This window comes from Daphnia magna, linkage group LG3, assembly GCF_020631705.1.
Source record: "Daphnia magna isolate NIES linkage group LG3, ASM2063170v1.1, whole genome shotgun sequence".
Taxonomy (NCBI): Eukaryota; Metazoa; Arthropoda; class Branchiopoda; order Diplostraca; family Daphniidae; genus Daphnia; species Daphnia magna.
In genome coordinates, this window is record NC_059184.1 from 3,570,670 (window position 1) to 3,594,601 (window position 23,932).

General features: G+C 38.4%; 5 protein-coding genes across 12 annotated transcripts; 4 read left to right on the forward strand and 1 right to left on the reverse strand.

The window, feature by feature from the left end:
- Positions 1-1,160: 1,160 nt before the first annotated feature.
- Positions 1,161-2,691, forward strand: LOC116918664 (26S proteasome non-ATPase regulatory subunit 7). Its single transcript, XM_032924396.2, has 6 exons — positions 1,161-1,451; positions 1,525-1,617; positions 1,678-1,856; positions 1,934-2,137; positions 2,218-2,423; positions 2,492-2,691. Exons 1-6 carry the CDS (start codon positions 1,277-1,279, stop codon positions 2,601-2,603), a joined length of 969 nt encoding a protein of 322 aa, XP_032780287.1. The 5' UTR covers positions 1,161-1,276; the 3' UTR covers positions 2,604-2,691.
- Positions 2,692-2,912: 221 nt separating this feature from the next.
- LOC116918661 (protein-L-isoaspartate O-methyltransferase domain-containing protein 1) lies at positions 2,913-6,488 on the forward strand. Of its 2 annotated transcripts, none has more exons than XM_032924393.2 (5): positions 2,913-3,094; positions 4,353-4,669; positions 4,806-5,195; positions 5,268-5,773; positions 5,849-6,488. In XM_032924393.2, the coding sequence occupies exons 2-5, from the start codon at positions 4,363-4,365 to the stop codon at positions 6,188-6,190; spliced, it is 1,545 nt and encodes a 514-aa protein (XP_032780284.1). In that variant the 5' UTR covers positions 2,913-3,094; positions 4,353-4,362; the 3' UTR covers positions 6,191-6,488. The 2 variants fall into 2 exon arrangements, with proteins under 2 accessions (XP_032780284.1, XP_032780283.1); XM_032924392.2 differs by lacking the exon at positions 2,913-3,094 and adding an exon at positions 3,928-4,254.
- A 211-nt stretch (positions 6,489-6,699) lies between these two features.
- Positions 6,700-8,864, forward strand: LOC116918660 (eukaryotic translation initiation factor 3 subunit E). The gene is made up of 8 exons (XM_032924391.2): positions 6,700-6,860; positions 7,026-7,142; positions 7,209-7,493; positions 7,558-7,790; positions 7,863-7,983; positions 8,050-8,261; positions 8,399-8,633; positions 8,738-8,864. Exons 1-8 carry the CDS (start codon positions 6,771-6,773, stop codon positions 8,765-8,767), a joined length of 1,323 nt encoding a protein of 440 aa, XP_032780282.2. The 5' UTR covers positions 6,700-6,770; the 3' UTR covers positions 8,768-8,864.
- A 335-nt stretch (positions 8,865-9,199) lies between these two features.
- LOC116918659 lies at positions 9,200-17,497 on the forward strand. 4 transcript variants are annotated; one of them, XM_032924387.2, is made up of 14 exons: positions 9,200-9,341; positions 10,099-12,348; positions 12,461-12,603; positions 14,270-14,404; positions 14,600-14,779; positions 14,862-15,008; positions 15,078-15,215; positions 15,457-15,555; positions 15,613-15,771; positions 15,835-16,045; positions 16,101-16,303; positions 16,364-16,489; positions 16,593-16,667; positions 16,751-17,497. In XM_032924387.2, the coding sequence occupies exons 1-14, from the start codon at positions 9,260-9,262 to the stop codon at positions 16,925-16,927; spliced, it is 4,125 nt and encodes a 1,374-aa protein (XP_032780278.2). In that variant the 5' UTR covers positions 9,200-9,259; the 3' UTR covers positions 16,928-17,497. The 4 variants fall into 4 exon arrangements, with proteins under 4 accessions (XP_032780278.2, XP_032780279.2, XP_032780280.2 ...); XM_032924388.2 differs by having other exon boundaries at positions 15,078-15,158; XM_032924389.2 differs by lacking the exon at positions 14,270-14,404 and having other exon boundaries at positions 9,201-9,341.
- LOC116918665 (ribonuclease P protein subunit p30) lies at positions 17,444-21,964 on the reverse strand. 4 transcript variants are annotated; one of them, XR_006644443.1, is made up of 9 exons: positions 21,080-21,964; positions 20,773-21,017; positions 20,577-20,694; positions 20,111-20,515; positions 19,873-20,040; positions 19,616-19,803; positions 19,445-19,556; positions 19,011-19,379; positions 18,642-18,738 (listed from the first exon to the last, which is right to left on the reverse strand). XR_006644443.1 is itself a non-coding variant. In XM_045171329.1 (8 exons), the coding sequence occupies exons 1-8, from the start codon at positions 19,057-19,059 to the stop codon at positions 17,511-17,513; spliced, it is 870 nt and encodes a 289-aa protein (XP_045027264.1). In that variant the 5' UTR covers positions 19,060-19,068; the 3' UTR covers positions 17,444-17,510. The 4 variants fall into 4 exon arrangements, 3 of the variants coding, with proteins under 3 accessions (XP_045027264.1, XP_032780288.2, XP_032780290.2); XM_045171329.1 differs by lacking the exons at positions 19,445-19,556; positions 19,616-19,803; positions 19,873-20,040; ... (2 more) ...; positions 20,773-21,017; positions 21,080-21,964 and adding exons at positions 17,444-17,671; positions 17,735-17,814; positions 17,886-17,953; ... (1 more) ...; positions 18,299-18,367; positions 18,437-18,511 and having other exon boundaries at positions 18,578-18,738; positions 19,011-19,068; XM_032924397.2 differs by lacking the exons at positions 19,011-19,379; positions 19,445-19,556; positions 19,616-19,803; ... (3 more) ...; positions 20,773-21,017; positions 21,080-21,964 and adding exons at positions 17,444-17,671; positions 17,735-17,814; positions 17,886-17,953; ... (2 more) ...; positions 18,437-18,511; positions 18,797-19,004 and having other exon boundaries at positions 18,578-18,738.
- Positions 21,965-23,932: the final 1,968 nt, after the last annotated feature.

The following is a 23,932-nucleotide window of genomic DNA, read 5'->3' on the forward strand; positions in this document are numbered from 1 at the left end:
GTACGTAAAAGAATCAAAATTTATTATACAGTAGTGTAACGTTATTTTATTGTAGTATACCTTTAACTTGATCTCGAAATCTCTTGCTTTTTAGCGCATGCAATAACAAGAAAGAAAGGGATTCCTTTTCTTTTGTACAGTTTTGTACGACTGACAGTCTGACACTTGGATCCTGCAGTTGTTTTTCCATGTTATGAAATTTTAAAGTCAGCCACTGTAGGGTATCAAAATGAAATTTTTATAAGCAAGGAGAGAATTGAATTCAAAATATGTAAGAAAGGAGGAACTTTTTATTAAATCGAATTCGCTGTAGCTTTTCGTGCTTTTAGCTTGCTACTACATTATTCATCTATTCACATTGATTCATGCTATTGAAAGTAGATAAAGGTACTAGTATATAAGATCATCTAAGGCGACTGAAGAGATGCTATTCCCGACGATTCCTGTCTTGAATATGGCTTTAAAATTGTAGCAATATGCTGGCGTTTACCGATGGATAAAGTCTAACTAAAAAAACTATCAATCAGTACAGGGTTCCCTATCCAGATTTACTTCTTGTGGAAAAAAATATATATAATATGTGTGTCGTGAATTCGTGATTCCAAGAACCACTGAAGCAGGGAATTGTTCAAAATTTTCAAAATCGATGCACAATAGCACAAAGCAAAGCACAATGCCCTGTTAGCGCTCGGCCCCGCGCCAATCGGGGAGCTTTTTAGTCGATCCGGTGCTGGGATAATCTTAATCGGGGAAGTGATTTTGGTGCTCGGTGCGGTGATAATCTTAATCGGGGAAGTGATTTCGGTGCTCGGTGCGGTGATATCGGTGATCGGTGCCTTCCCCGATTATCAATGAATAGTGATCTAAATTGGCAGTTGCCCTGCGGCCAACAGGAACAAAATGTGACCACGCGATTCTCGTTGGCCTATCAGAACGCAAGGTCACTGGTAAGACTAACCCCCTATGGCTGAAACGGTGCTATCGGTGCAGCACCGATTATAGCATCATTCCGCACCGAACTTCCCCGATTCATTTTGATCGGGGAAGCTTAGCGGTGTCCCCGATTAGAATGTGATCGGGGCCGACTGGCCGAGTCCCCTGTTAGGCTGTTATGAGTAAAATGTAGTTGGAGCCACTTTCTTCTTTGTAGCAATTGTCACGTCAGTTCGTCTTCTGAATAGTCATTCTCTCATTGCTTGGGGAACTTGTTTCTCCGGCGTTCGTTTCTGTTTTTTTCTCACACCATATACGAGTTGACTCGTCATTTCATAAAACAATGCCTACGACAGAAAATCCTGTGAAAAATGTAGTCGTACACCCCCTCGTTTTATTGAGTGTTGTCGATCATTTTACACGTATGAGCAAAATCGGCAACCAAAAGCGAGTGGTTGGTGTCCTGCTTGGTGCTCTAAGAAATAAAGGAGTCTTGGACGTTTCAAATAGTTTTGCAGGTTTGTTTTTTTTTCGACCGTTTGTCTCGACTTCTGTGACACCATGCATTTTAACCCCTTGGTTTATTTGTAGTTCCTTTTGATGAAGATGACAAGGACAAGTCTGTGTGGTTTTTGGATCATGACTACTTGGAGAATATGTCTACTATGTTCAAGAAAGTGAATGGTATGTGTTCTTGTGCAATCGCCAGTTAAAGCTTAATTTACATATTGCATTTATATGTAGCTAAGGAAAAGATAGTTGGCTGGTACCACACTGGTCCCAAACTTCATCAGAATGATGTTGCTATCAATGAACTAATTAGGGAATATTGCCCCAATTCCATCCTAGTCATCATTGACGCTGAACCTAGAGATATGGGTCTCCCAACAGAAGCTTACCACGCAGTTGAAGAAGTTCACGATGTAATTAACAGTAAATCTTAAATGTTCATTCTCAATTAGAGTTAACATCCAGAATGTCTCTGTGGTATCATAAAAAGGATGGTACTCCTACTAGTAAAACGTTCGAGCATTTGGCAAGTGAGATCGGGGCAGAGGAGGCAGAAGAAGTAGGAGTAGAGCATTTGCTTCGGGATGTTAAGGATACGACCGTTGGAACTCTATCGCAGAGGATTACAGCACAGTTATTGGGTTTGAAAGGCCTCCTGAAGCAAGTCCGACACATACACGAATACTTAGACCAGGTAAAGTGTGTTAGATGTTGTGATTACTTGTGACAAAATAGATACATACTGTTATTCTGTAATTTTTCCTTCAACAATAGGTAATACAAGGAAAACTGCCAGTGAACCACGCCGTAGTTTATCAGCTACAAGATATCTTCAATTTGTTGCCCGATGTGGCGGATCAGCAGTTTGTAAAGTGCGTACACACTAAAACCAATGATCAAATGTTAGTTGTCTACCTAGCATCGCTCACTCGATCCGTCATCGCCTTGCACAACCTTATCAACAACAAACTTACAAACCGGTTTGTCGATTTAACAGTCTTCATTAGTTTCCGAGAAGCATTAATGGTATATGTAATAATTTCATTAGGGATGCCGAACGTCGCAAAGACGAGAAAGATAAAGAAGGAAAGGAAAAGAAAGAGGAAAAGAAAGAAGAAAAGAAAGAAGAAATTACAAAAGACAAAAGTGAAAAGAAATAAAAAGTAATTAACAGTCTCTGGGAATATTGAGTGTATCAATCGAACATCAATACATGTCTCCCTATAATTTTTCCGGGATAACATGGAACATGCATATATATTTACTTTTCCCGTCGTATATAAAAAATACTATTTTTTTCCAGGTTTCTAATTTGTAACATAGTGGGACAAGAAACTACGAACGAAATTACTCCCTTTTTAACGAGATATAAATTCAAGATGTTTCTTATACTTCTTGTTTTAATGATGTTGGAGCCACTTCAATTACGTAAGGCTAGCAAAGCTATACGTCACTTCGTCGTCATCGACGTACGATATTACTGTTTCAACACGTATGTGAAAGTATGTATCGATTGCGACATTAACCTCTAGGATACAGAGAATCCAGCAATCAAATCCTGGTGCATATCCATTAAAGGGAATTATGGTTGGAAAGCGTTTCTCAGTCCCCTTGTATCCTCCAAATATTTCTGTGGAACACTTTTAACGAAGTAAGTAAAATTCTTATTCTTGTGTTATTGAGGTCGTAATCTAAACTGTTGGAAGAATTTAACAACTAATAATCTGCGGTTTCTCCGGATCTTTAAACAAATAATTTCCTGTTTGATTACGACATTTAATTTGTTTTATTGATTAAAACAAATTGTTTACTTAAAATCATCTAAACTGGAAGCGGAGATTACCTTTATAAGAAAACAAAAGAAAGAGAATAGGGAAGTCACATTTCTTCCCCGTGCCATTTTTGCTGTATTGAAAATCTGAGGCAATTCGTTACCCGTAGTTACAACGCATTTCTTTTGAATCATGGTCGATGGCACGGAAGCCACAACTTCTGCAGTTGATCTTTTCGGGTAGTCTATTCTGAATGATGATACCTTTGTCCCTCAACCATTAGCTGTTAAATGATTTAAGTTTTGTTAGTAATATATGCATTACATATATTGAACGGGCATAATGATTTAGCGACACACAGAATAAAGCACAGAACTATTTAAAAAGTAATTTAATAATACAATATCACTGAACCCATGTCATTTATTTTGTGTTGAAGAATAACATGGATAGGTTAATTAAACTAGTAGTTTCGGGCGAATTGATGCAAATTGGTCGTAGCAAAAAAAGATCGAGAAAAGAGGATTTAAAGAAAAATTGATATTTTACAAGGTAATCTTTCCTTTAGCTAACGTGTTTATATCGGTTACTTTCCAATATATTTCATGTAAACTCCCAAGACCAAGAGAGATATTAAATTGTCCACTACTCCAATTTTAGTCCACACGAAATTGCGCAATAAAGCATACAAAACGAGTAATGGCAATGTCGGAAGAGATAATTTCCAACAAAACATTACCATTTCGTCGTCGTCGGTATTGTGTTTGTAATACCTCAAAACGATTCCATCTGCGTCAAATTAAATCGCAGCTGAATTTTATTTTACCTGTTTTGCGGTATATAGTAGCTGTTACGCTACTTCTACAGTTTAGTGCCAGATCTTGTTCGCTACGTTATCTAAGTGACAGTTGCGTAGGAAAATAAACGTTACGCCAATTAAGCTTATCTCGTGAAAAAATTCTTAAGCGTTGGCTTCAGTTTTGTAGCAGTCTTTTTTTTGCAGTCTTTTTTTTTTTACAGCAAAGGAAACGTAACTCAAGTAGGATAAACTTTCCTATATTAAACAACTAGTTAATCAGAACAAGCTAATTAGGACTTGTCTAAAAATCTTGCGGGATCTGTTAAATCTCTTTGCAGGTATAAAAAAATGGGTGGAGCAGTAAGCTCAGGAGAAAATAATGATGCCCTTGTGGATAATCTCATCCGTGCTGACTACATGAAGTGTCCCGAGGTTGAACGTGTTTTCAGGGTAGTTGACAGAGCATTCTACTACACAGATGAAGACAAACAAACAGCATATAAAGATTTAGCTTGGAAAAACAAAAATTTGCATTTGTCAGCACCATGTATATATTCTCAAGTTATGGAAAGTCTGGAACTCAAAGAAGGAATGAGTTTTCTCAACTTGGGCAGTGGGACAGGATATCTTAGCACGATGGTTGGGTTGATTATAGGTAAAAAAACAAACATATATATGCATCCTTTTGTTTTGTTATCTTTTTTGTTTTGTTTTGTTTTTTTTGTTTTTCTTTTTTTTTGTTATGTTAGGAATGTACATGGAAAAAGTTATAACACCTTCTTTATGTACAGGTTCAAGAGGTGTCAATCATGGGCTGGAAATACACCAGGAAGTTATTGACTACGCTCATGAAAAGCTGCAAGCGTTCATCAAGGGAAATTCTGCGATAGACGAGTATGATTTCTGTATTCCCCAGTTCGAACAAGGCAACTGCTTGTCGTTGGCTGCAACTGATCGGCGATATGATCGTATCTATTGTGGTGCGGCTTGCCCTGAAGTATATAATAATTACATCAAGCAGCTTGTCGATATTGGAGGAATACTAGTCATGCCCGTGAACGATGAACTACTACAAATCCGTCGAACCGATGAAAATTCGTGGTCAGTTAACCGCGTGCTACCAGTTTCTTTCTCTTCTCTAATACTCCCACAACAAGAATTCGTCGAAGACACCGTCCTACGTTAGTAATTTATAATATATTTTTTTTACAATGATTTAATGAAATAATATATATCTATTGTTCACTTAATAGCCCCCATAAATCCATATAGCCTTCAGAACCTTTGTCGAATTCGCATACGTTCAGTACTTCGGCAAAAAGTAAGCGCAGAGCATCCTGATTTGTGGCATCGTAGCCGAAAGCAACCAAAGGAAACGAAGAGGCCCGTTATGCGTCGTTGCGTTGTACCTTTGTTTGCAAATACTGACAGCGATAGTGATTCCCAGGATGAAATTGAACCGGCGGAAGCCGCAGAAATGTCGTCGAATGATTCTTCTGAACATCATTCTATACCCCCTAATAATGAAGAAACATCAATGGATCGACGGGCTGGAGTGCGATCAGCTGAGTCGTTAAGCGATTCCGAAGATGTGGGCGCTAAAACGAAGCGGGAAAAATTTGATAGCGGTGTTAGCGATCTCCTAGAGTCTGGTAGTGACGGAAGTTCCTCTTCTTGTAATCAGTCCCCAGCCGGGGAATCATCTGCCAGACCGTCGTCAGTTTCTGAGCGCAACTCCTCAATCAGCGGTGGTGCAATGGTAAACAAGGAAAAGCATTTGATTCTCTAAGCCTCTATCTCTTTCTCTTATACTGTGGATTCACGTTTTATATAGGCGGCTTCTACGGAGAGCGAAAACGTAACTACGATGCCTGAAGAAGCAGGAAGACAAGTTAGAACTCGAGGTCCTCGACCAGGAATCCGACTTATTACGCATTCTCTCCGTGCAGAAGAGAGAGAACGAGCTGCCTTGCTCATATTTGAAAGCCATATGGATGCCGAGGAAACTTCCGGTTCAGATGGAGATGAAGGAGCAGTTAGCGACACAAACGAGTCACCCGATTGCAGTCGTGTAACTCCACCGGAAGACTATTCCTATTACATGAAGCGTAGTTTGATGGAAATTCCACTTCCTTTCAAGCTAAAATCGTTTTTGAACTACGATCGTGCTTTTTGATCAAAATTGGAGGCAAAAAAGCCAAGATTCTCTATCAATATGTATTTTCATCAATTATTTCTTTTTTTATTACCTTTGAATTATCACTTTTTAGCCTTGTATAACCCGTATTGTAATGATAAAGGCAAAAAAAATGATTACAGCAAAAAGTTATTCTAGTTACGTCATAACGATTGGTCAAATCGTAAATTGGAACGTGTGTTTCGGAAGTTGATATACACGTATTCGAACAGTATCTGTTAAACTAAATTGTTCAAATGTCAAATTGTTGATTCAAATATATGGGTAGGGTATCTCAGCTCAACTTGTTCACATTTATCTTCAAATCCGCATGCAAATAGATTACCCAATAAATTTTTTTTTTAAAGTAGGAAGTCGTAGGATGTCGTACATGAGTAGTAAAGTTCTATGATTGCCGGATTGGTAAGGCATTTATTTGCTCATCAAAATTCAAAAGGAAAAGACAGAAGCTGGAACGCGCAACGGCGCAAATGCGCAAGGCCGCCAGCGCTAGCGGAAATAAACCACATTAAAATTGTTTTGTGAGATCTGACAACCGTCGACCAGTCGTTTGTTAAAGATGGCGGAACACGATCTTACGAGTAAACTTGGGAATTATTTAGACCAACATTTGGTTTTCCCCTTGTTTGAATTCTTGGCAGTTCAAGGCGTAAGTTTTTTTAAATTGTGTATATATATTCTGTGTAACAAATATTTACAATGGCCATTAATCGATAAATGTGATCGGTTCATGTACTCCATGTGACATGTCATCTCATGGCATCTACTAGAATGCCGGTGAAAGAAATTATTGTTAATGTTTCGCCTTCTGCAGATTTACAAGGAAAATGAGCTACTCCGTGCAAAGTTGGATTTGCTCAGCAAAACAAACATGGTGGATTTTGCCATGGATGTTCATAAAAACTTGTATCCAGACCAGGAAATTCCACCAGTAATGAGTAGAGCTAAGCCTCAGCATATATTTATGGAGTGTAATATCCATTTTTCGGATTTTTAGACACTGAAGGATAAACGTACAGTAGTTGTTGAGCAGTTGAAAAAGATGCAAGCAGAGACAGAACCAATTTTGGCCATGTTTATGAATCCAGAAGTTACACGGCAAATTCAGTCCTCCAGAGATTCAAGACAGTTGCTGGACTATCTTACCAAAAACCATGGCCTGAAGCCTGAAATGCTTGACAAACTATACCTGTTTGCCAAATTTCAGTATGAATGTGGTAATTATAGTGGTGCTGCTGAATATCTCCACTTTCACCGCTTTTTAGTTACTCCAAATGATAAAGTGAGTTTAGATATTAGATTATATTTGTGAAATAATCAACATTAATTTTTATTTTCTTTCTTAGAATTATTTGAATGGATTATGGGGCAAGTTGGCCTCTGAAATCCTCATGCAAAACTGGGATACAGCACTAGAAGACTTGAATCGGCTAAAAGAATATATTGATAGTAATACGTTCAATACCCCACTTCAAGCTTTGCAGCAAAGGACTTGGCTGATTCATTGGTCATTGTTCATTTTCTTCAATCACGCCAAAGGACGAGATCTGATTGTAGAAATGTTACTATACCAAAACCAGTAAGTTAAAAAAAAAATAATGTGATTTGTAACCCACTATATATGTGCCCATTAAAAATTTTAACAAAACAGGTATCTTAATGCTATTGAAACCATGTGTCCTCACATTCTTCGGTACTTGACCACAGCCGTCATTATCAACAAACAAAACCGTCGCACAATGTTGAAGGATTTGGTAAAAGTGATCCAGCAAGTAAGAGATAAATTATTTTGATATCGTCATTTTAGATTATAATGTATATAAAATAACACAAAATAGGAATCGTATGCCTATCGTGACCCGATTACGGAATTTATCGAACATTTGTACGTGAACTTCGATTTTGACGCCGCGCAACAAAAATTGCGTCAATGCAAGGATGTCTTGTTAAACGACTTTTTTTTGGTTGCTGTATTGGATGACTTTATCGAAAATGCCCGACTGATGATTTTTGAAACGTTTTGTCGTATCCACCAGTGCATCAGTATCAAGTAAGTTATAAGGTTTCACAGCTAAATCGGAATGCTTGACATTCATAAAATAAAATGTAGTGCGTGGTACAAAAAGAAAAAAAAAAAAAAAAACCTTTATGTATACCTAACAATGTTATTTCAATACCCGATTTTAGGATGTTGGCAGATAAATTGAACATGACTGCCGAAGATGCAGAGCGCTGGATAGTTAACTTGATTAGGAATGCCCGACTTGATGCAAAAATAGACTCCCAACAAGGACACGTTGTAATGGCCACCCAAACCGTATCGCCGTACCAGCAACTTATTGAGAAGACCAAAATGCTCTCCGTACGTTCCCAGAAATTGGCGGCTGACATTGAGAAAAAACTCAACGTCCGAAATGCAGATGTAAGTTGAGTTTTACGTCGCACTGAAAAGTTCATGAGTTTGGACATCAAAGCTGATACAAATCCTTTATATATATACTTTTATTTATTATTATTTTTTTTTAGGCTTCACAATGGGGGAACAATGACTTCTAAGGAATCTAATTCGATGGCACGTCGAAGCCATTACGTTTTCGGAGCTCCGTGCTCATTGTGTTTGAAGGATGGGTTCAATAAAGGTTTTCGTCCCAAAGTTTTTCCTTATGCTTCTCTTTCTGGTTATAGGGTAATATTGTATCAGGCTGCTGAATCACACCATAGATAAACATGTAACTAAGAAATTTAGGGCTTTTTTTTCCTCGATCGTCAGTGAAGAACGCAAATTTAATTAAAATATTGAAATTCTAACTAGAGATTTTAATGTGGTGAGGATTCTATTCTTTTCGTTCTTAATCGATAACCTGGTAAGTTGTTCTTAAATACGAAATGTTACAATGCTGGAAGGTATACGTGCTCCAAGGCGAGTAGCTCAAACCGCATGGCGCAAGTCCAAGTTTTTGGTGAGTTTCTGGGTAGGTGCCTACCGGTTTTATCAGGGACCTTCATTGACTTAGTTTGCTGGCAGGCCTGCTCGCATTTGGAATAGAAATGGTTCTGTTCAGCTTAAGAGACCAGGCACGTCAATCAAGAACCGTTGACCGACCTCATCGTTCTGAAGTTCAACAACCAGGCAGGTGTTTCTTTAAACTTTATCTCATCTATAGATAAAAGCAGACGAAAGTAGTGAAAGTTACATGGCGGCCAAAGCCGGCTTGACTTGCGCATTGTTACGTCATTGGACGCGTTCCATTTCTCTACAGCTAAGCAGAAGATGACTTAAAACTGACTAATGCTCTTTAGTAAATTAAGGTTTCCCCCTTCGTAAGGGCGTGTAGGGGAGAATGGGTTATCAACACAGGATATAGCCAGCAGGTCTTTTACTCAATGCTGAATAAGCAGCAATTTGAAGTATTGATCGGGAAATGTTGCATTAAAAGTCAACATCGCCTTGACGTCACGTGGAGAAGGCGTCTGCCATGTACTACGCAAATGAATGATTTTTATTTATTTGTAATGGTTTCCCACGTGAAAAGCAAGTTTGTTGACTGAATGGCTTACACGAATTCCTACGAAAACCAGAAATACGTTAAGAGTTCAAACTCCTATTCTTTGCACATTTAATGGCTAGTTCTATATTCCGCGTACCGCAACAATATTTTCCTTGCAAGGCTGTCAACGGTTTTTATGTTGTTTGGGTAGCCATCGTTAGTTGGGCTTATTAAAGCACACCCGTTTCCTCCTGAATCGTAACGGGAGTGCTTTTTTGCAAGTTAATGAGGCGGTACCGGTATGGGGCTGCGTGGGTCTTTTCCCGTGCTCGTTGACTGGCATGGGTGTTTTTGTTTTACTTCACTCATGCGTACGTTCATTTTTGTGTGTGTATGCAGCTGGTTACTTTTGGTCGTTCTATATGACGGCGACGAGAAACATTGGTATGCCGGGCCATACCGCTCAGATACCTGACTACGCAACTTGTGTCTACCATAATATGACCACCTCCCTTCCCGTATTTTCTATCCTCTATCCCTCCATTCGACGATATACAGTCAAGCAGACTCGGAAAAGCGAGACTTCAGTCGACTGCCAGTCTTTAGAGAGAAAAGGAGGACTCTTACACAATCTACTACTTTCTGTGAAAGGGATTGTTCGAACTCCACTATTTGTCCGGTGGTACGAGGCGTTGTCTTTCGCCCTTTACTCCATCAGCGAATCAATCATTTTCATACCGAAGATGGTGAAGGGTAAGAAAGCTGACACCATGGAAATTTTACTGAATCAAACTAGTGTCGGCAATTTGCCTCCTCAGCTGCCTTCAGCTAATGAAAAAGTGGAAGAATTGGATGAAACCCCTCCACCTTCTCGTCCACCATCACCTCCGCCGTCTCCTCCGCCATCTCCAACGTATTCAGCCGGCTCCCGAAGTTCCGAATGGTCCATAGATGTAGAAGAGTTGAGTGATGAACCAAGGCCTGCCATTCAAGCGAGAAAGGACAAATCACATGGAGAAAGGCGTCGTTCTAGCTCGTGGTCACGTAGTCTCATGAATTCTTTTCGGAAAAAGAAAAAGGACAAGAGATTAAAGCCTGAGGACTTGTACAAGACCGAACCACTTCCTGCAGACTTTTCCACCAGGGCAGAAGAAGAAATGGCTGTAGAAAATGAATTGGAAGTAATATTGCGGGCGGAAGAATTGAAAGAGCAAGAAGATGCCCAAATACAAGAAACAGTGGAGGAAAGAATAACACCTGGTTCAATTGAAGGCGAAACGGTTACAACGCCAGAAGCAACAGCTAAAGCTCCGTTTTCGGAAAAAAGTAACAGGATGTCCAGAATATTAAATTTCGGAACATTTGGGCGGCGGAAATCTATGCCAGTCCAAGAAGAACAGATGAAGGATGATCCCATAGATCGTGAAATCCAGGAAAATCTGGAAATTAAAATTGAATCTGGACAGGAAAACAAACCCGAAGATAAATCAGAAACAAAAGCCGAAACTGACGGAGAAGGAAAAAATTTCAGCTCAGATGAAGAAAGTGGTGAATCAAAACCTCAAAGCAAAAGCAAATCAAAGAAAAAGGTGAAATCCAAATCGGAAAAGAAAACCAAGAACAGCCGAAAGGAAAAATTGGAAGAACATTCTGAAATGGCGTTAAACGCTGCTGATAACGAGTCAAGACCCAAAGTGGAAAATTTAGAAGAACAAAAACGAAGAAGTTCCAAAAAGTCATTGGACAAGACCAACTCAAAGCAAAAATCTATTTTCCCGTTCAGATCTTCAACAAAAACAATTGATCAATTTAAACCAGAAATGAATATCAACGCCGAAGAGTTAAACCAGGAAGAAATAGAGCCGATTCCTGATACTGCCATAAAGAATGAACTACAACCAACGGAAAATGTGAAACCTAAACGAAGGACGATAGCTAACTTTTTTAAACGTCAGAAGAGTATCAAGGACAACGAGACTCCAGTAGCGTCTGCCTCTAAATTGGATGTCCCAAATTTGAAGAAAGAAAGCAAATTCCGCAATTCTTTTGCCAGGATCAAGAAAACGAAATCAGTCGACGCGGAAGCTAGTCCAACCGAAGACACCATGGAAAAGAACAAGAAATCGCAGAGATCAACCTCCTTGGCATTTGGTAGTTCATTCAGTTTAAAGAAAATGTTCCAGACAGATTCGCAGCCTGGCACCCTTGAACGACGTACAGATAGTCCTGGAATTTTAACAAAACGAGGCAAAGGATCTTCCACAGCCAGACCGAAATCTGTTCAACTAGATGAGCATCCTCTTGAAATTGAAAATATCCCAAATGCTTCACCAACAGCATTAAGATCTTCCCGAAGTAAGCTTGGGGAGCGTTTCATTTCTTTTACAAGGGACTCGTTAAGCATGAAGAAATGGTCTAAATCTGTTGACCACAGCGTGACAGAAGTAGCGGACGAAGGCCTGCAAGTGCCAATTGAGTCGAAAGAACAGGATGTCACAGCTCATAAAGCTCCCACAATAGAACTTGAAGGAATCCGAACAAGTGTCACCGAAATCCCTGCAAATCCTGGCGCAGTATTCATATCCGAAGCTAAAGAAGAAGAAGCTGTCAGCCCTTCAACTTTGCGCCTGGATTATGAACCTAAAAATGGTATTCTTAGAGCTTGGTTTTGAATGTTGTCCCTGCCCTGTTTGCATGAAGCCATTAATAGGCCATTTGCTAATGTCGGTTTCTTTTTTGTCTGTACTTTGTGTCTAATTAGCTTTGGTTTCCTCATCGCCGCCAGCTTCACATGACGAGAACGCTACGATTTCCGATGTCTACAGCAATCCTTCTATCAATCGATCGCCTATCCCGGAATCACCCAGTCAGGTGGAGAATCCATCGCCGGATGAATTGCATAAGGTGCCTACTTGCATGCACCCTTCTACTACCACCACTGACACAACCACCACTAACATCACTACTGAATTTAAAGTTTAATTAATATGCACGTCTTGATGTCTTTTAAACTAATTTTTCTTCTGCTTGTTTGGCTAACTTTTGTGAGTGTTTCAAAATTTTTGGCTTAGATTTTTATTAATACCACAGACTACGAAGAAAAGACACGTTAGGTGATTTAAGGCTGAGAGGCTGTGCATAGCATGTCCACCGAGCGGTCGTGACTTCGTAGTTTGTATCAATACTCAGCTAATTCACAAGCTTCTGTGTTGTATTTGTGGGTGCAGTGAGCATCTTTTTTTGTTTTTTTTACAAAACGACGATCGAAATTCGAAATGAAAATTGCTTGACACATTACGGCAGAATTGAGTATTAAACAGGAGCGGGAGGGTTTATCGGGAAAAATTGGTTTTTCGTGAACTTGGGCAATAATAACAGATGATTTGCTCAAATTACTTTTTCATCTTTCATTGAGATTTCATGGTATTTTAGAAGGAGCTTGAAATAGATTTTAGAAGGAGCTTGAAATAGATTTGGGTGTCAATGGCTTATTTTACTCCAGGAATGTAACGATTGAAAATGAATCTCGAAGAGGACAGCGAACTCAAGAACGCAACTAAAAAGTTAACATCTGGAGAAAGCAACACTGGAGGTTGTTTTGTAGCTATGTCCTGACCGCTAGATGTGAGTACATGACAAGCACCAACTGTTGGACTTCTCCGTTCATGCGGATGAAGCCTGGATATTATATGGAGCTGATTTAGAGAACTATTTCCCCTCAGGGCACGATATCCCTACTTACCACGCCTCCCTGGCATGATCGCTTCCCCCTTCCTCCTAGGTAACGAAGCCCACGTTGCCATTACACCTTGACACTTGTTTCTTTATTTATTTCGTTTTAAAAATAAGATTAACAATAAGATGAAAATTTATTTAGAATTGTTAGTTTTATAATTACATTCCATCTCAGGGAATTCTATTTTGTGTTGGAATCGTTAAAGATTTAAAAAATGTTTCGATTTACACCTGAGGCTATGGAAACGCTTGGGCTTTACTTGCTTACCGCCTTACCCTTTCCAGCAACAGGTACAAGAGAAGCACAAGGTGTGTCGCACAGTGGACGCTACCGTTTCACTCTGTCGAAACTTCGTGTTTCCGTTGAAGCAATTACTGTAACACTTGGTTTTCCAGTTGCAGTTTACCTCTACATTCATCGTGCTTGATTGTCATTTTGGTGTTCGCTAGTTACAATTCCAAGGTGCGCCTGTTGTCCAACGCAGCTGCCCTGTCCTGTTCTCACCTGTTCTTGGATAAGTCAAAGTATTTTGGCGTCTCTTTAAACGGTAGTGTTCTGATATTGCATTGTTATTTGGGTGTCCACCCCGTTTCCCTTTAAGTTAACAAGCACTGTGCTGGCATGCTGTTATGTTTTTGTGGTTGTGGGACAGTCTCTAGCAATAGCAGTGATTTCTAATTTATTGTAGCAACATCAAGGTTACTGTTTATGCCTATCGGCCACCAAGGAGAACGCAAATGCAGTGACAAAACTTTCTTTCATGCTTGATCGCTGAAGACAACTATACAAGCATATGTCTAACAAAAAGGATGGTGCGATGTTCCATTTGATTAGGCCGTGGCTGTTTCTTCAATCAATTCTTTGACGAACGTTCTTCTTGTCGATGTTCTTGGCGATATCCTTGGACAATTAAATTCTTCGTCTGAAGGAATACAACTGAGAGAAATATTTGAGAACCCCCACTTAACAGTAATAATAACCTTCTAACATGCTTAACTTTTAATATCTTTCCAAGCTTGACATTTCTAAAAACTGTTGCCATATGTTAAAATATAGATTTGCGTTTCCCTCCTAAATTATGGCTATTGCCGTTAGCTGCATAGAACTCCGAAAAAATAAGACAAAGATGTGGTTGAATTTTAAAGTATGCTTTCATTTTTATAGGCATTGCTGGAAACGCACGACGCGGTGACGGAGACTCTACAAGTGCCTGATTATTCGTCCACACAGGGACCGTTTGGTAAACCTGTATTCGGAAATTTTGATCTTTCTTCTTGGGAGATGCCGGCGGATATCAGTGCTGTACGTGCAGTTGGTATCAGAAAAAATCCCGGAGAGCCGTTGGTACAACCAGCTATTTACTTGTATTCATTTAGGCCTACTGTTTTCTCATGTGATAAAATTTTTACTTTGGCCAAATTTTAAGGGTTTGACAGTTAAGACTGAAGATGGGCAGTTGGTTATTGCAAGAATACTTGCTGGAGGAGCAGTTGATCGTCAGGGTCTCCTTCACGTTGGTGACATCATTGGAGAAGTTAATGGTATCGTCGTTCGTTCGGCGGAACAGTTGCAGGTAGAACAAAAGTATTGACTGTGCGCAATGAAATTGGAATAACAGAGTTTTTATTTCACGACCGTTCAGGTGGAAATTGCACGTTGTAGGGAACACATTCAACTGAAAATTTTACCAAGTTTTCAAGAAAATGGTTCGAATGGAGCACAGGTAGGCCAATCGCCTAGCACAATCCTGGCTTCAGAGACTCTTAACAACGTGTCTGTGGTAAGTGAGCCGATAATTCTGCCCGTGTGGTGATTGCGTAGCGGTATTTTTCCTGGGGCGTAGTTTTGATTTACACTTTTAGAAAACTCTCTGTTCACAAGTTCAGGGTGTCTTAGACAACCAGCGACTAACGGTGCAGATTCGACTCACTTATCCACTGCGGTCGTCTGTTTCTCGGCCTAATAACTGGCTGTACTCTAAATCCATTCCTTCCTTAACTAACTAGTGTTTCCCTTTGCAGTGCTGCGTTCGAGCTCACTTTGACTATGATCCGAAAGAAGACAAACTGCTTCCATGTCCCGAGATTGGTCTCGCATTCAAAAAAGGGGATATTTTGCAGGTAATTTGCTGCATTGCAGTATCTGGCATACAACCCCATTAACGATAAATTATATAGGTTGTCAACCAAAGTGATCCCAATTGGTGGCAAGCCAAGAAGGTTGGTTGGAGTGGCCCGGCAGGTTTGATTCCTTCGCAAGAGTTGGAAGAACGTCGCAAAGCGTTTGTTGCACCAGAAGCCGACTTCGTTCACAAAATAGGCTTTTGTGGAACTAGAGTATTATATCTATCGGCTGTAAAGCATGAAAATATTTCTAATATTTTGCCATTCTTTTACTAGATCTCGAAAAAGAAAAAGAAGTTAATGTACCAGATAAAATCAAGTGTTGATTTGGATAAAGCCGAGCTACTCCTCTATGAAGAGGTAACTCGTATGCCACCCTTCCGGCGGAAGACCTTAGTACTCGTGGGATCTGAGGGCATAGGGAGACGTACATTAAAGAACCGGTTGATCAACAGTGATCCAGATCGTTTTGGAACTACCATGCCTCGTAAATCTTATCAATTTATTCTCCGATGCGAGTGAATTCTAAAAGTATTCTTTAGACACGTCCCGGCCAATGCGTGAGTTGGAAGAGGATGGTATGGGCTATTGGTTCGTCTCGCGAGAAGAAATGGAACATGACGTCCGTGATCACCAGTTTCTCGAATTCGGAGAGCACAACAATCATCTTTATGGTACAAAGTTAGATAGTATCCGCGCAGTCATCCGCCAGGGCAAAATGTGTGTCCTTGACTGCAGCCCAAACGTAAGATTCTTGTACATTTTTGTTTGCATTTTGCTAAGATGTAATACTTCGTACTTGCAGGCACTAAAAACTCTTCACAACTCACCAGAGTTTATGCCTTATGTCATATTTTTAGCAGCACCTGGAATGGACCAATTGAAAAGCATTTACGAGAACTCGCGCTATTCCAGTCGAAATCTGGGAACGGTTAGATTTGAAATTTACCTTTTTGATGTTGCTCGTGTCTCTTACTTATTTTGATTTACAAATTTTCGTGTACCCATGTTCCTTTGCACTTTGGTTTGGCTAGTTTGATCGTTCCAGTTCCATTCGCTTCAGTTCGAGACGAGCACGTACTCTCGAATCCCTGACGTCTTTATATGAGGTTTTATTTTCATATTTGTCTTTGCAAGCTATGTTATCTAAATTTCCATTGATTGACTATTCAATTTTCACATTGTTTAATAGGAAGAGGATTTCAAAAATGCGTTGGAGGAAAGCGCTCGTATTCAGCGAATTTACGAGAAATATTTCGATCAGATTATCGTCAATGAAGATCCCGACCAAACGTTTCGCAAAGTGGTTGAAGCACTGGAAATTCTTTCCAATCAACACCAGTGGGTTCCCGTTTCATGGGTCTACTAGACAAAAAAAAACTAAACCAACAAACAGAACGAATTCATTGCCAATAATATTTCATCGTATTTTATTGAATTGCATTTTTTCTCACTTGCCTGCCGTAACGTCACAGGCCCTCAAGATCTTTTGAGAATCTGAAACTTTTATTTTCGACTGTTTATCCTCTTCGCACGATTAAGGCGAAGTTGTGTTATTTTATACAAACAACATTTACGTTCGTTTCATCGAGTTTTTTTTAGCAGCATGGTTTGAACTCAAATATAGAGTTTGGTCCATCTGTAATTTTAAAGCTTATGAGCATCCAATAGATTGCGTGAATCACATGCTTGTGTGAAAGAGCCCCATCTGTCGAAAAAATAAGATTTTGCTTACATGTTGTATTTTTTAGGCAGCTCTCTATTTTTCGGGGCAACATTTTGTTATGAAAGTGTGAATGTCTACAACTTGCGATACATCGATTTTAAATTGCAGAACGTAAAGCCCTCCGCGAGAGCAGCTGTAACTTCAAATGATATGTTCTTCTGTAGTTCAGCCATAATCTATTGATCAAAAATGGAATACAATCAGTGCAGCACATTGTTCACTTTATCTATGAAACTGTATCGGAATCCATTTTCATTTTTTTGGTCTCCGGTTTTCCCAGAAGTCTTTCTTCCGCATCTGCTATCTCCTGAGCTTTCCATCGTTCTTCTGGTCCAAGCTTATCTGTCTCTGAGATGAAACTTACACATTTTCCAGTTTTTCTTGTCACTGCAAAGCACATACTGAAAATTGTCATAGTCACGATGTTAAATGTAACAACACGAAATTTACCAGCATGAAGTGCGACTGATCTCCCACTTAAAGTCAATGCAGATCTTGCTTCCCCTTCAGTTAACCCAAAAAGCAGTCCTCTAACAAAGAACGTATTAATAATGACTTGAAAATTGGCTGAAAACATTAGCACTTAAAGCTAGTTACTTACAAATTGGCCACGTCATACGGTACGCGAAGCTCCATTGGCGTGATTGCTCCACTACCGATGATAATGTTCTATTGCACAAATCACGTTTCCGTTATATATATATAACAAGCAGCCAACGTTATAACTAGCTTGAAGCAATCTTACTCTTGATTTTCCAACTGCATGGTATTGATGTGATATCTGAATAATTTTTTTTCGCATGGTTGAATCTCTGAGCATGAACGCATACGGTATCTCAAAGAATATTCCCCTGTCGGTAGCTTGATGGTACTGTCTTCTATTGAATCTCACTTCTTTGGTGTCAATTGGATGGTAAGTAATAATGTCTACATCCATGTTTGCCACAGCATGCTACAGAATAAGTACACACATCTTATATTTTAAAAAGAAATTATTTTTAATGAAGTAAATACCAGAAATGCAGCTGTAGTTGTAGGACAGACAGCTATCAAATCATAGCTTTTGGTATTCACTGACTGCACCTTTAGTTAAATCAATAATTATATATAAATTTTTTTGTCTGTTCAGAATTTTGAGGGTCTTTCTCTCACCAGTTTCTGTGTGTTTGTAGGGTCACTTAGCATAACAGTCAAGCGCTGTAAAATTCTCACATTTTTCCCGTGAACCTATCCCAAAAAGGCACCAAAACATGAAGTGGATGCATTCTTAAAATCACTTTTAAATCACCATACTTTAAAGGAGTCCAATTCTTCTTGTGTGAAATTCAGTTTAGGAGGCGGAGGAATTTCTTTTTTGTCCTCTATTGCATCACCTTTCTTGTTGCTTTTTTTCTTTTTCGTGATTAAAACATCTTCTTCTATTGTCGTGTTGATCGCAATGGCTCCATAACCAACTGAAATTTAATATATCACATGAAAAGGAATTCGTTACCACTAAAAAAACCAATATACGTTTGACAGCACGTATGACGACTTCTCTCAATGTAGTGGTAGGGCTACATCGGAAAGGTATGTTGAAATCACAGAATCCTTGTACAGTGTTCATTATTTAGTAAGTACTAAGTCTTTAGTAACTCAGTTATACTTATACGTCTTTTAATTCTTCTAGCATAAAACTACAACAGAATGGCGGAATTAAGAACGAAAGCATGCCTAGCAGACGAACCTAGCCGCTTCAGTGGCTGTGAAGCGCATTGGTTTGTTTTCATTTTCATCTATGTGTGTCGGTTGTCGGACGCTTTTTGAAGCACTTGTGCAGGTTTGGGGAGGGTTAGTGTTTTCTGATTCTAATGTGCGGTTTTAAGTTTTCATTCAGCAGTTACAACACATCTTCGACGTCCAAGACTGCTGACTTAGATTTTGATGTACCCAGGACTGACTTAATTGAACTAGACTGTAGGCTTAATTTTTCTTCGATGGCAGGTATGCTCTCATTGGATGACTGGAAAGATTTGTCTGGCAGCCCTTCATGATGTGCTGCTTCAAAGTTCATTTTAACCACTGTCTGCTTTCTCCCCTCTCTCAAAGAGCATGACTGCAGAAATTAAGAAATCCTGAAATAAAATTTGTAACTTAATTACATTACTTAGTTTATATTACAATTGTCTCTCCAGATGAATTTGTTCCAGCATCCAGGTTCAAGCGTGATCCATTTAAGGTAAATTGTTTCAATGCAATGTCTTTAAATTTAAGAGATTCTTGTAAAGTTTCCCTGAAAGTTTTACTATTAATCATTCTCTTTTTCACTTTAACATAGTTAAGCTGATTTACATTTTCTTCTCCAAAACAAGCTGTTTTAAATTTGCTTTCTGTTGCACCTCCAAGATAGCAGCCATGAAGTTTTCTTCTAACTCGTCCCGTTCGGTTTTGGTTCGCGCTAGACGTTGCTCGGCCACTTCACGTTGCCATACTGCTTCTTCAAGCTGTTTGGACATCATTTTGTGGTGACTTTTTGCTGCCTGCGAAGCAAGTTAGTTTACAGTGCGAATGTGTTCATCGTATCGAGCAACGCTAAGTTATTGCGGTACTTGAAGGGAAGTTTTAGCATGCAACCAGTTCTCTGTATCTTTCCGTAACTCTTTATTTGTTTTTTCCAACTGTTCGCATTTCTCCCTTAAGTGCTTTATCTCCTTGGTAGTCCTGTGAAATTGCTTTTCCAACCTTTCTTCTTTAATCCGGAATTCTGATAATTGCTCCTATCCATTGAAGTATGCAGGTCAGTTATTAGTAGTTGTAATTTTTTAAAACACATATTCAATATTTTACTTTCATAGACGCGATCAAGGTCATGTTGTTGAGAATAATATCGTTAAAATAGTTCTTTAAATTGATTATTGCTTGTTCGTGATTAGCTTTCAGTACAGCTAAATGTTGCTGATCTTTCGTATCGATATTTTGCAAGTCGTTTCTCCTCCGTTTTTCTAGTTCATTCCTTAGAGCGTCCGTCTGATTTTGGTACTTGATTTCAAGTTGTCTAGCTTCCTGCTCTAAATTTTTACGCATCGCACTCAATTCTTTTGAGTGTTCCATTTTGATCTTGTCAACTGTAAGCTGCTCTTGAAGACTGAGATGACGGATTTCCTCTTTCAAACGCTGTTGTTCTAAACGCAGTATTTGCTCTTGCTCTTGATGTTCTAAATGAGCTAGCTCCAAAGCCGTTTGTTGCTCGTTCTGCATTTAAAAAAATATATTTTAGTTCCGAATCCATTTTATTTAAAATGTCTAGTCAAACCCGTGATTCAGCTACAGTTGTCTGATGTTCGTGAAGAAGACATTTTATTTGCTGCTTATAGATCGATATGTCTTTTTGCCGTATTTCTTCCGCGTCATCTAATTCCTTTTCCTTATTCCTGTGAGAAGAGAAGGAAAAAATAAAAATCATTCGTAACCTTCTAGCATTCAACACCGGAATCATAATTAAGTATCACCTGAGTCGAGCCCGCACATCCTCGACTTCTTCCTTTGCGACTTTCCAAAATCCATATATTTGGTCGCGCTCTAGTTGAAAGAAATTACGTTCTTCGCGTTCTTTTTCCAGCTGGTCAAGGAGTCGGGTTAAATGATTAAGAAGTTGGTCTCTTGACATCTCAGATACTGGTAGTCCATCCAACAGTAAAGCGCTGCGGTGGGATACATTTTTCTTCCCGGTCTTTTTGCCTTTGCTCCCTTTGGCCTAGTCGTGTACTTCCACTTAAGTTCTTATTAGTTTTTACACGGAAAAATATCAAAGCCTACCGGTTTTCCTGACTTAGCCCCAGCTGTCTTTATCTCATTCTTACTCACCATGTTTTTTATGGAAACCCGCCACAGGAAACCTACAGTATTAGGCGAAAATACTGAAGCGATATGTTGCTAAGTCCACGTAACCCAGGTAACGACAAACTACTCAATGACCCTTATGTTTGTGATTGGTCGGTAAGATAAGTTGCCGAGCATCAACTCGCAGTTGCGCACTTAAAACAATCATATTGTTCCATCCATGACACGCAACAAGAAAAACATTTGTATTTTGTCGCATCACTTTTCAGTTGCCCCGTTTCCTAATGGATAAGGAGCTAGTCTTATGAAGTAGGATATCATGGTTAGAGAATACGTTCCGACTATTTATATTGCATCCAGAAATAAGCATAAAAAATATCTATGGATATAAAATATGTCAGGTTTTCCAGAAAACCAAGTATCCAATTACAGTTTTTATATGTAAAGTTTATCGTGTTGCAAGCTATTTGAAAAACTCCTTCCATTTCGATCAAAAGTGCTTACTGCTAATTTTGGGCCCAATTCTGAGACTTATGTCAGTTTGTCAGACTTCGAAAAACAGCAAAGGTGGACTTCCCGCTATATAAACACGACAAACTCCCAGAAGGTAAAAGCGCGACACACATAAAATGTGTTATTAGTATTTTTATTTATTTAATACTTTTTTTAACTGTCGCAGCAGACAAATTAATATAGGTATACATTAAAATTTTGAAAAATTTTCCTGTTCTAATCAAATTATGAGTTTTAGGGCTTGGCCTTCCCACTTTTGTCAAAATCGGCAAAAAACGACATTTCTTGTTTTTTACGTTTAATTCAAAAACTATAAGGCCAATGTTAAAACAAGCTTGATTTTCGTGATTTTCATCCAATTTTGAATTGGCATAATGTATTTAAAGAAACATTTAAAATTTGCCCAAAAATGAAAAAGTGGGAAGGGTATAGCCTTCCCACTTTTGTCAAAATCGGCCAAAAACGACATCTCTTGGATTCTGATAAAAATCACATGGCATCATTAAAATTGAACGCTGATTTTGATTTAGTGATTGGTTTTCTTGTTAAACCAGCTGATTATTTGATAATAGAAAACAAAGTGCTGTTAGCGCACTAACATTATTTCTTGTTTTTTACGTTTAATTCAAAAACTATAAGGCCAATGTTAAAACAAGCTTGATTTTCGTGATTTTCATCCAATTTTGAACTGACATAATGTATTTAAAGCAACATTTTAAATTGGCCCAAAAATGAAAAAGTGGGAAGGGTATAGCCTTCCCACTTTTGTCAAAATCGGCCAAAAACGACATCTCTTGGATTCTGATAAAAATCACATGGCATCATTAAAATTGAACGCTGATTTTGATTTAGTGATTGGTTTTCTTGTTAAACCAGCTGATTATTTGATAATAGAAAACAAAGTGCTGTTAGCGCATCACTAACTTTATTTCTTGTTTTCTACGTTTAATTCAAAAACTATAAGGCCAATGTTAAAACAAGCTTGATTTTCGTGATTTTCATCCAATTTTGAATTGACATAATGTATTTAAAGCAACATTTAAAATTTGCCCAAAAATGAAAAAGTGGGAAGGGTATAGCCTTCCCACATTTGTCAAAATCGACCAAAAACGACATCTCTTGGATTCTGATAAAAATCACATGGCATCATTAAAATTGAACGCTGATTTTGATTTAGTGATTGGTTTTCTTGTTAAACCAGCTGATTATTTGATAATAGAAAACAAAGTGCTGTTAGCGCACTAACATTATTTCTTGTTTTTTACGTTTAATTCAAAAACTATAAGGCCAATGTTAAAACAAGCTTGATTTTCGTGATTTTCATCCAATTTTGAACTGACATAATGTATTTAAAGCAACATTTTAAATTGGCCCAAAAATGAAAAAGTGGGAAGGGTATAGCCTTCCCACTTTTGTCAAAATCGGCCAAAAACGACATCTCTTGGATTCTGATAAAAATCACATGGCATGATTAAAATTGAACGCTGATTTTGATTTAGTGATTGGTTTTCTTGTTAAACCAGCTGATTATTTGATAATAGAAAACAAAGTGCTGTTAGCGCATCACTAACTTTATTTCTTGTTTTCTACGTTTAATTCAAAAACTATAAGGCCAATGTTAAAACAAGCTTGATTTTCGTGATTGTCATCCAATTTTGAATTGACATAATGTATGAAAGCAACATTTAAAATTTGCCCAAAAATGAAAAAGTGGGAAGGGTATAGCCTTCCCACTTTTGTCAAAATCGGCCAAAAACGACATCTCTTGGATTCTGATAAAAATCACATGGCATCATTAAAATTGAACGCTGATTTTGATTTAGTGATTGGTTTTCTTGTTAAACCAGCTGATTATTTGATAATAGAAAACAAAGTGCTGTTAGCGCACTAACATTATTTCTTGTTTTTTACGTTTAATTCAAAAACTATAAGGCCAATGTTAAAACAAGCTTGATTTTCGTGATTTTCATCCAATTTTGAACTGACATAATGTATTTAAAGCAACATTTAAAATTTGCCCAAAAATGAAAAAGTGGGAAGGGTATAGCCTTCCCACTTTTGTCAAAATCGGCCAAAAACGACATCTCTTGGATTCTGATAAAAATCACATGGCATCATTAAAATTGAACGCTGATTTTGATTTAGTGATTGGTTTTCTTATTAAACTAGCTGATTATTTGATAATAGAAAACAAAGTGCTGTTAGCGCACTAACTTTATTTCTTGATTTTTTCGTTTAATTCAAAATCTATAAGGCCAATGTTAAAACAAGCTTGATTTTCGTGATTTTCATCCAATTTTGAATTGACATAATGTA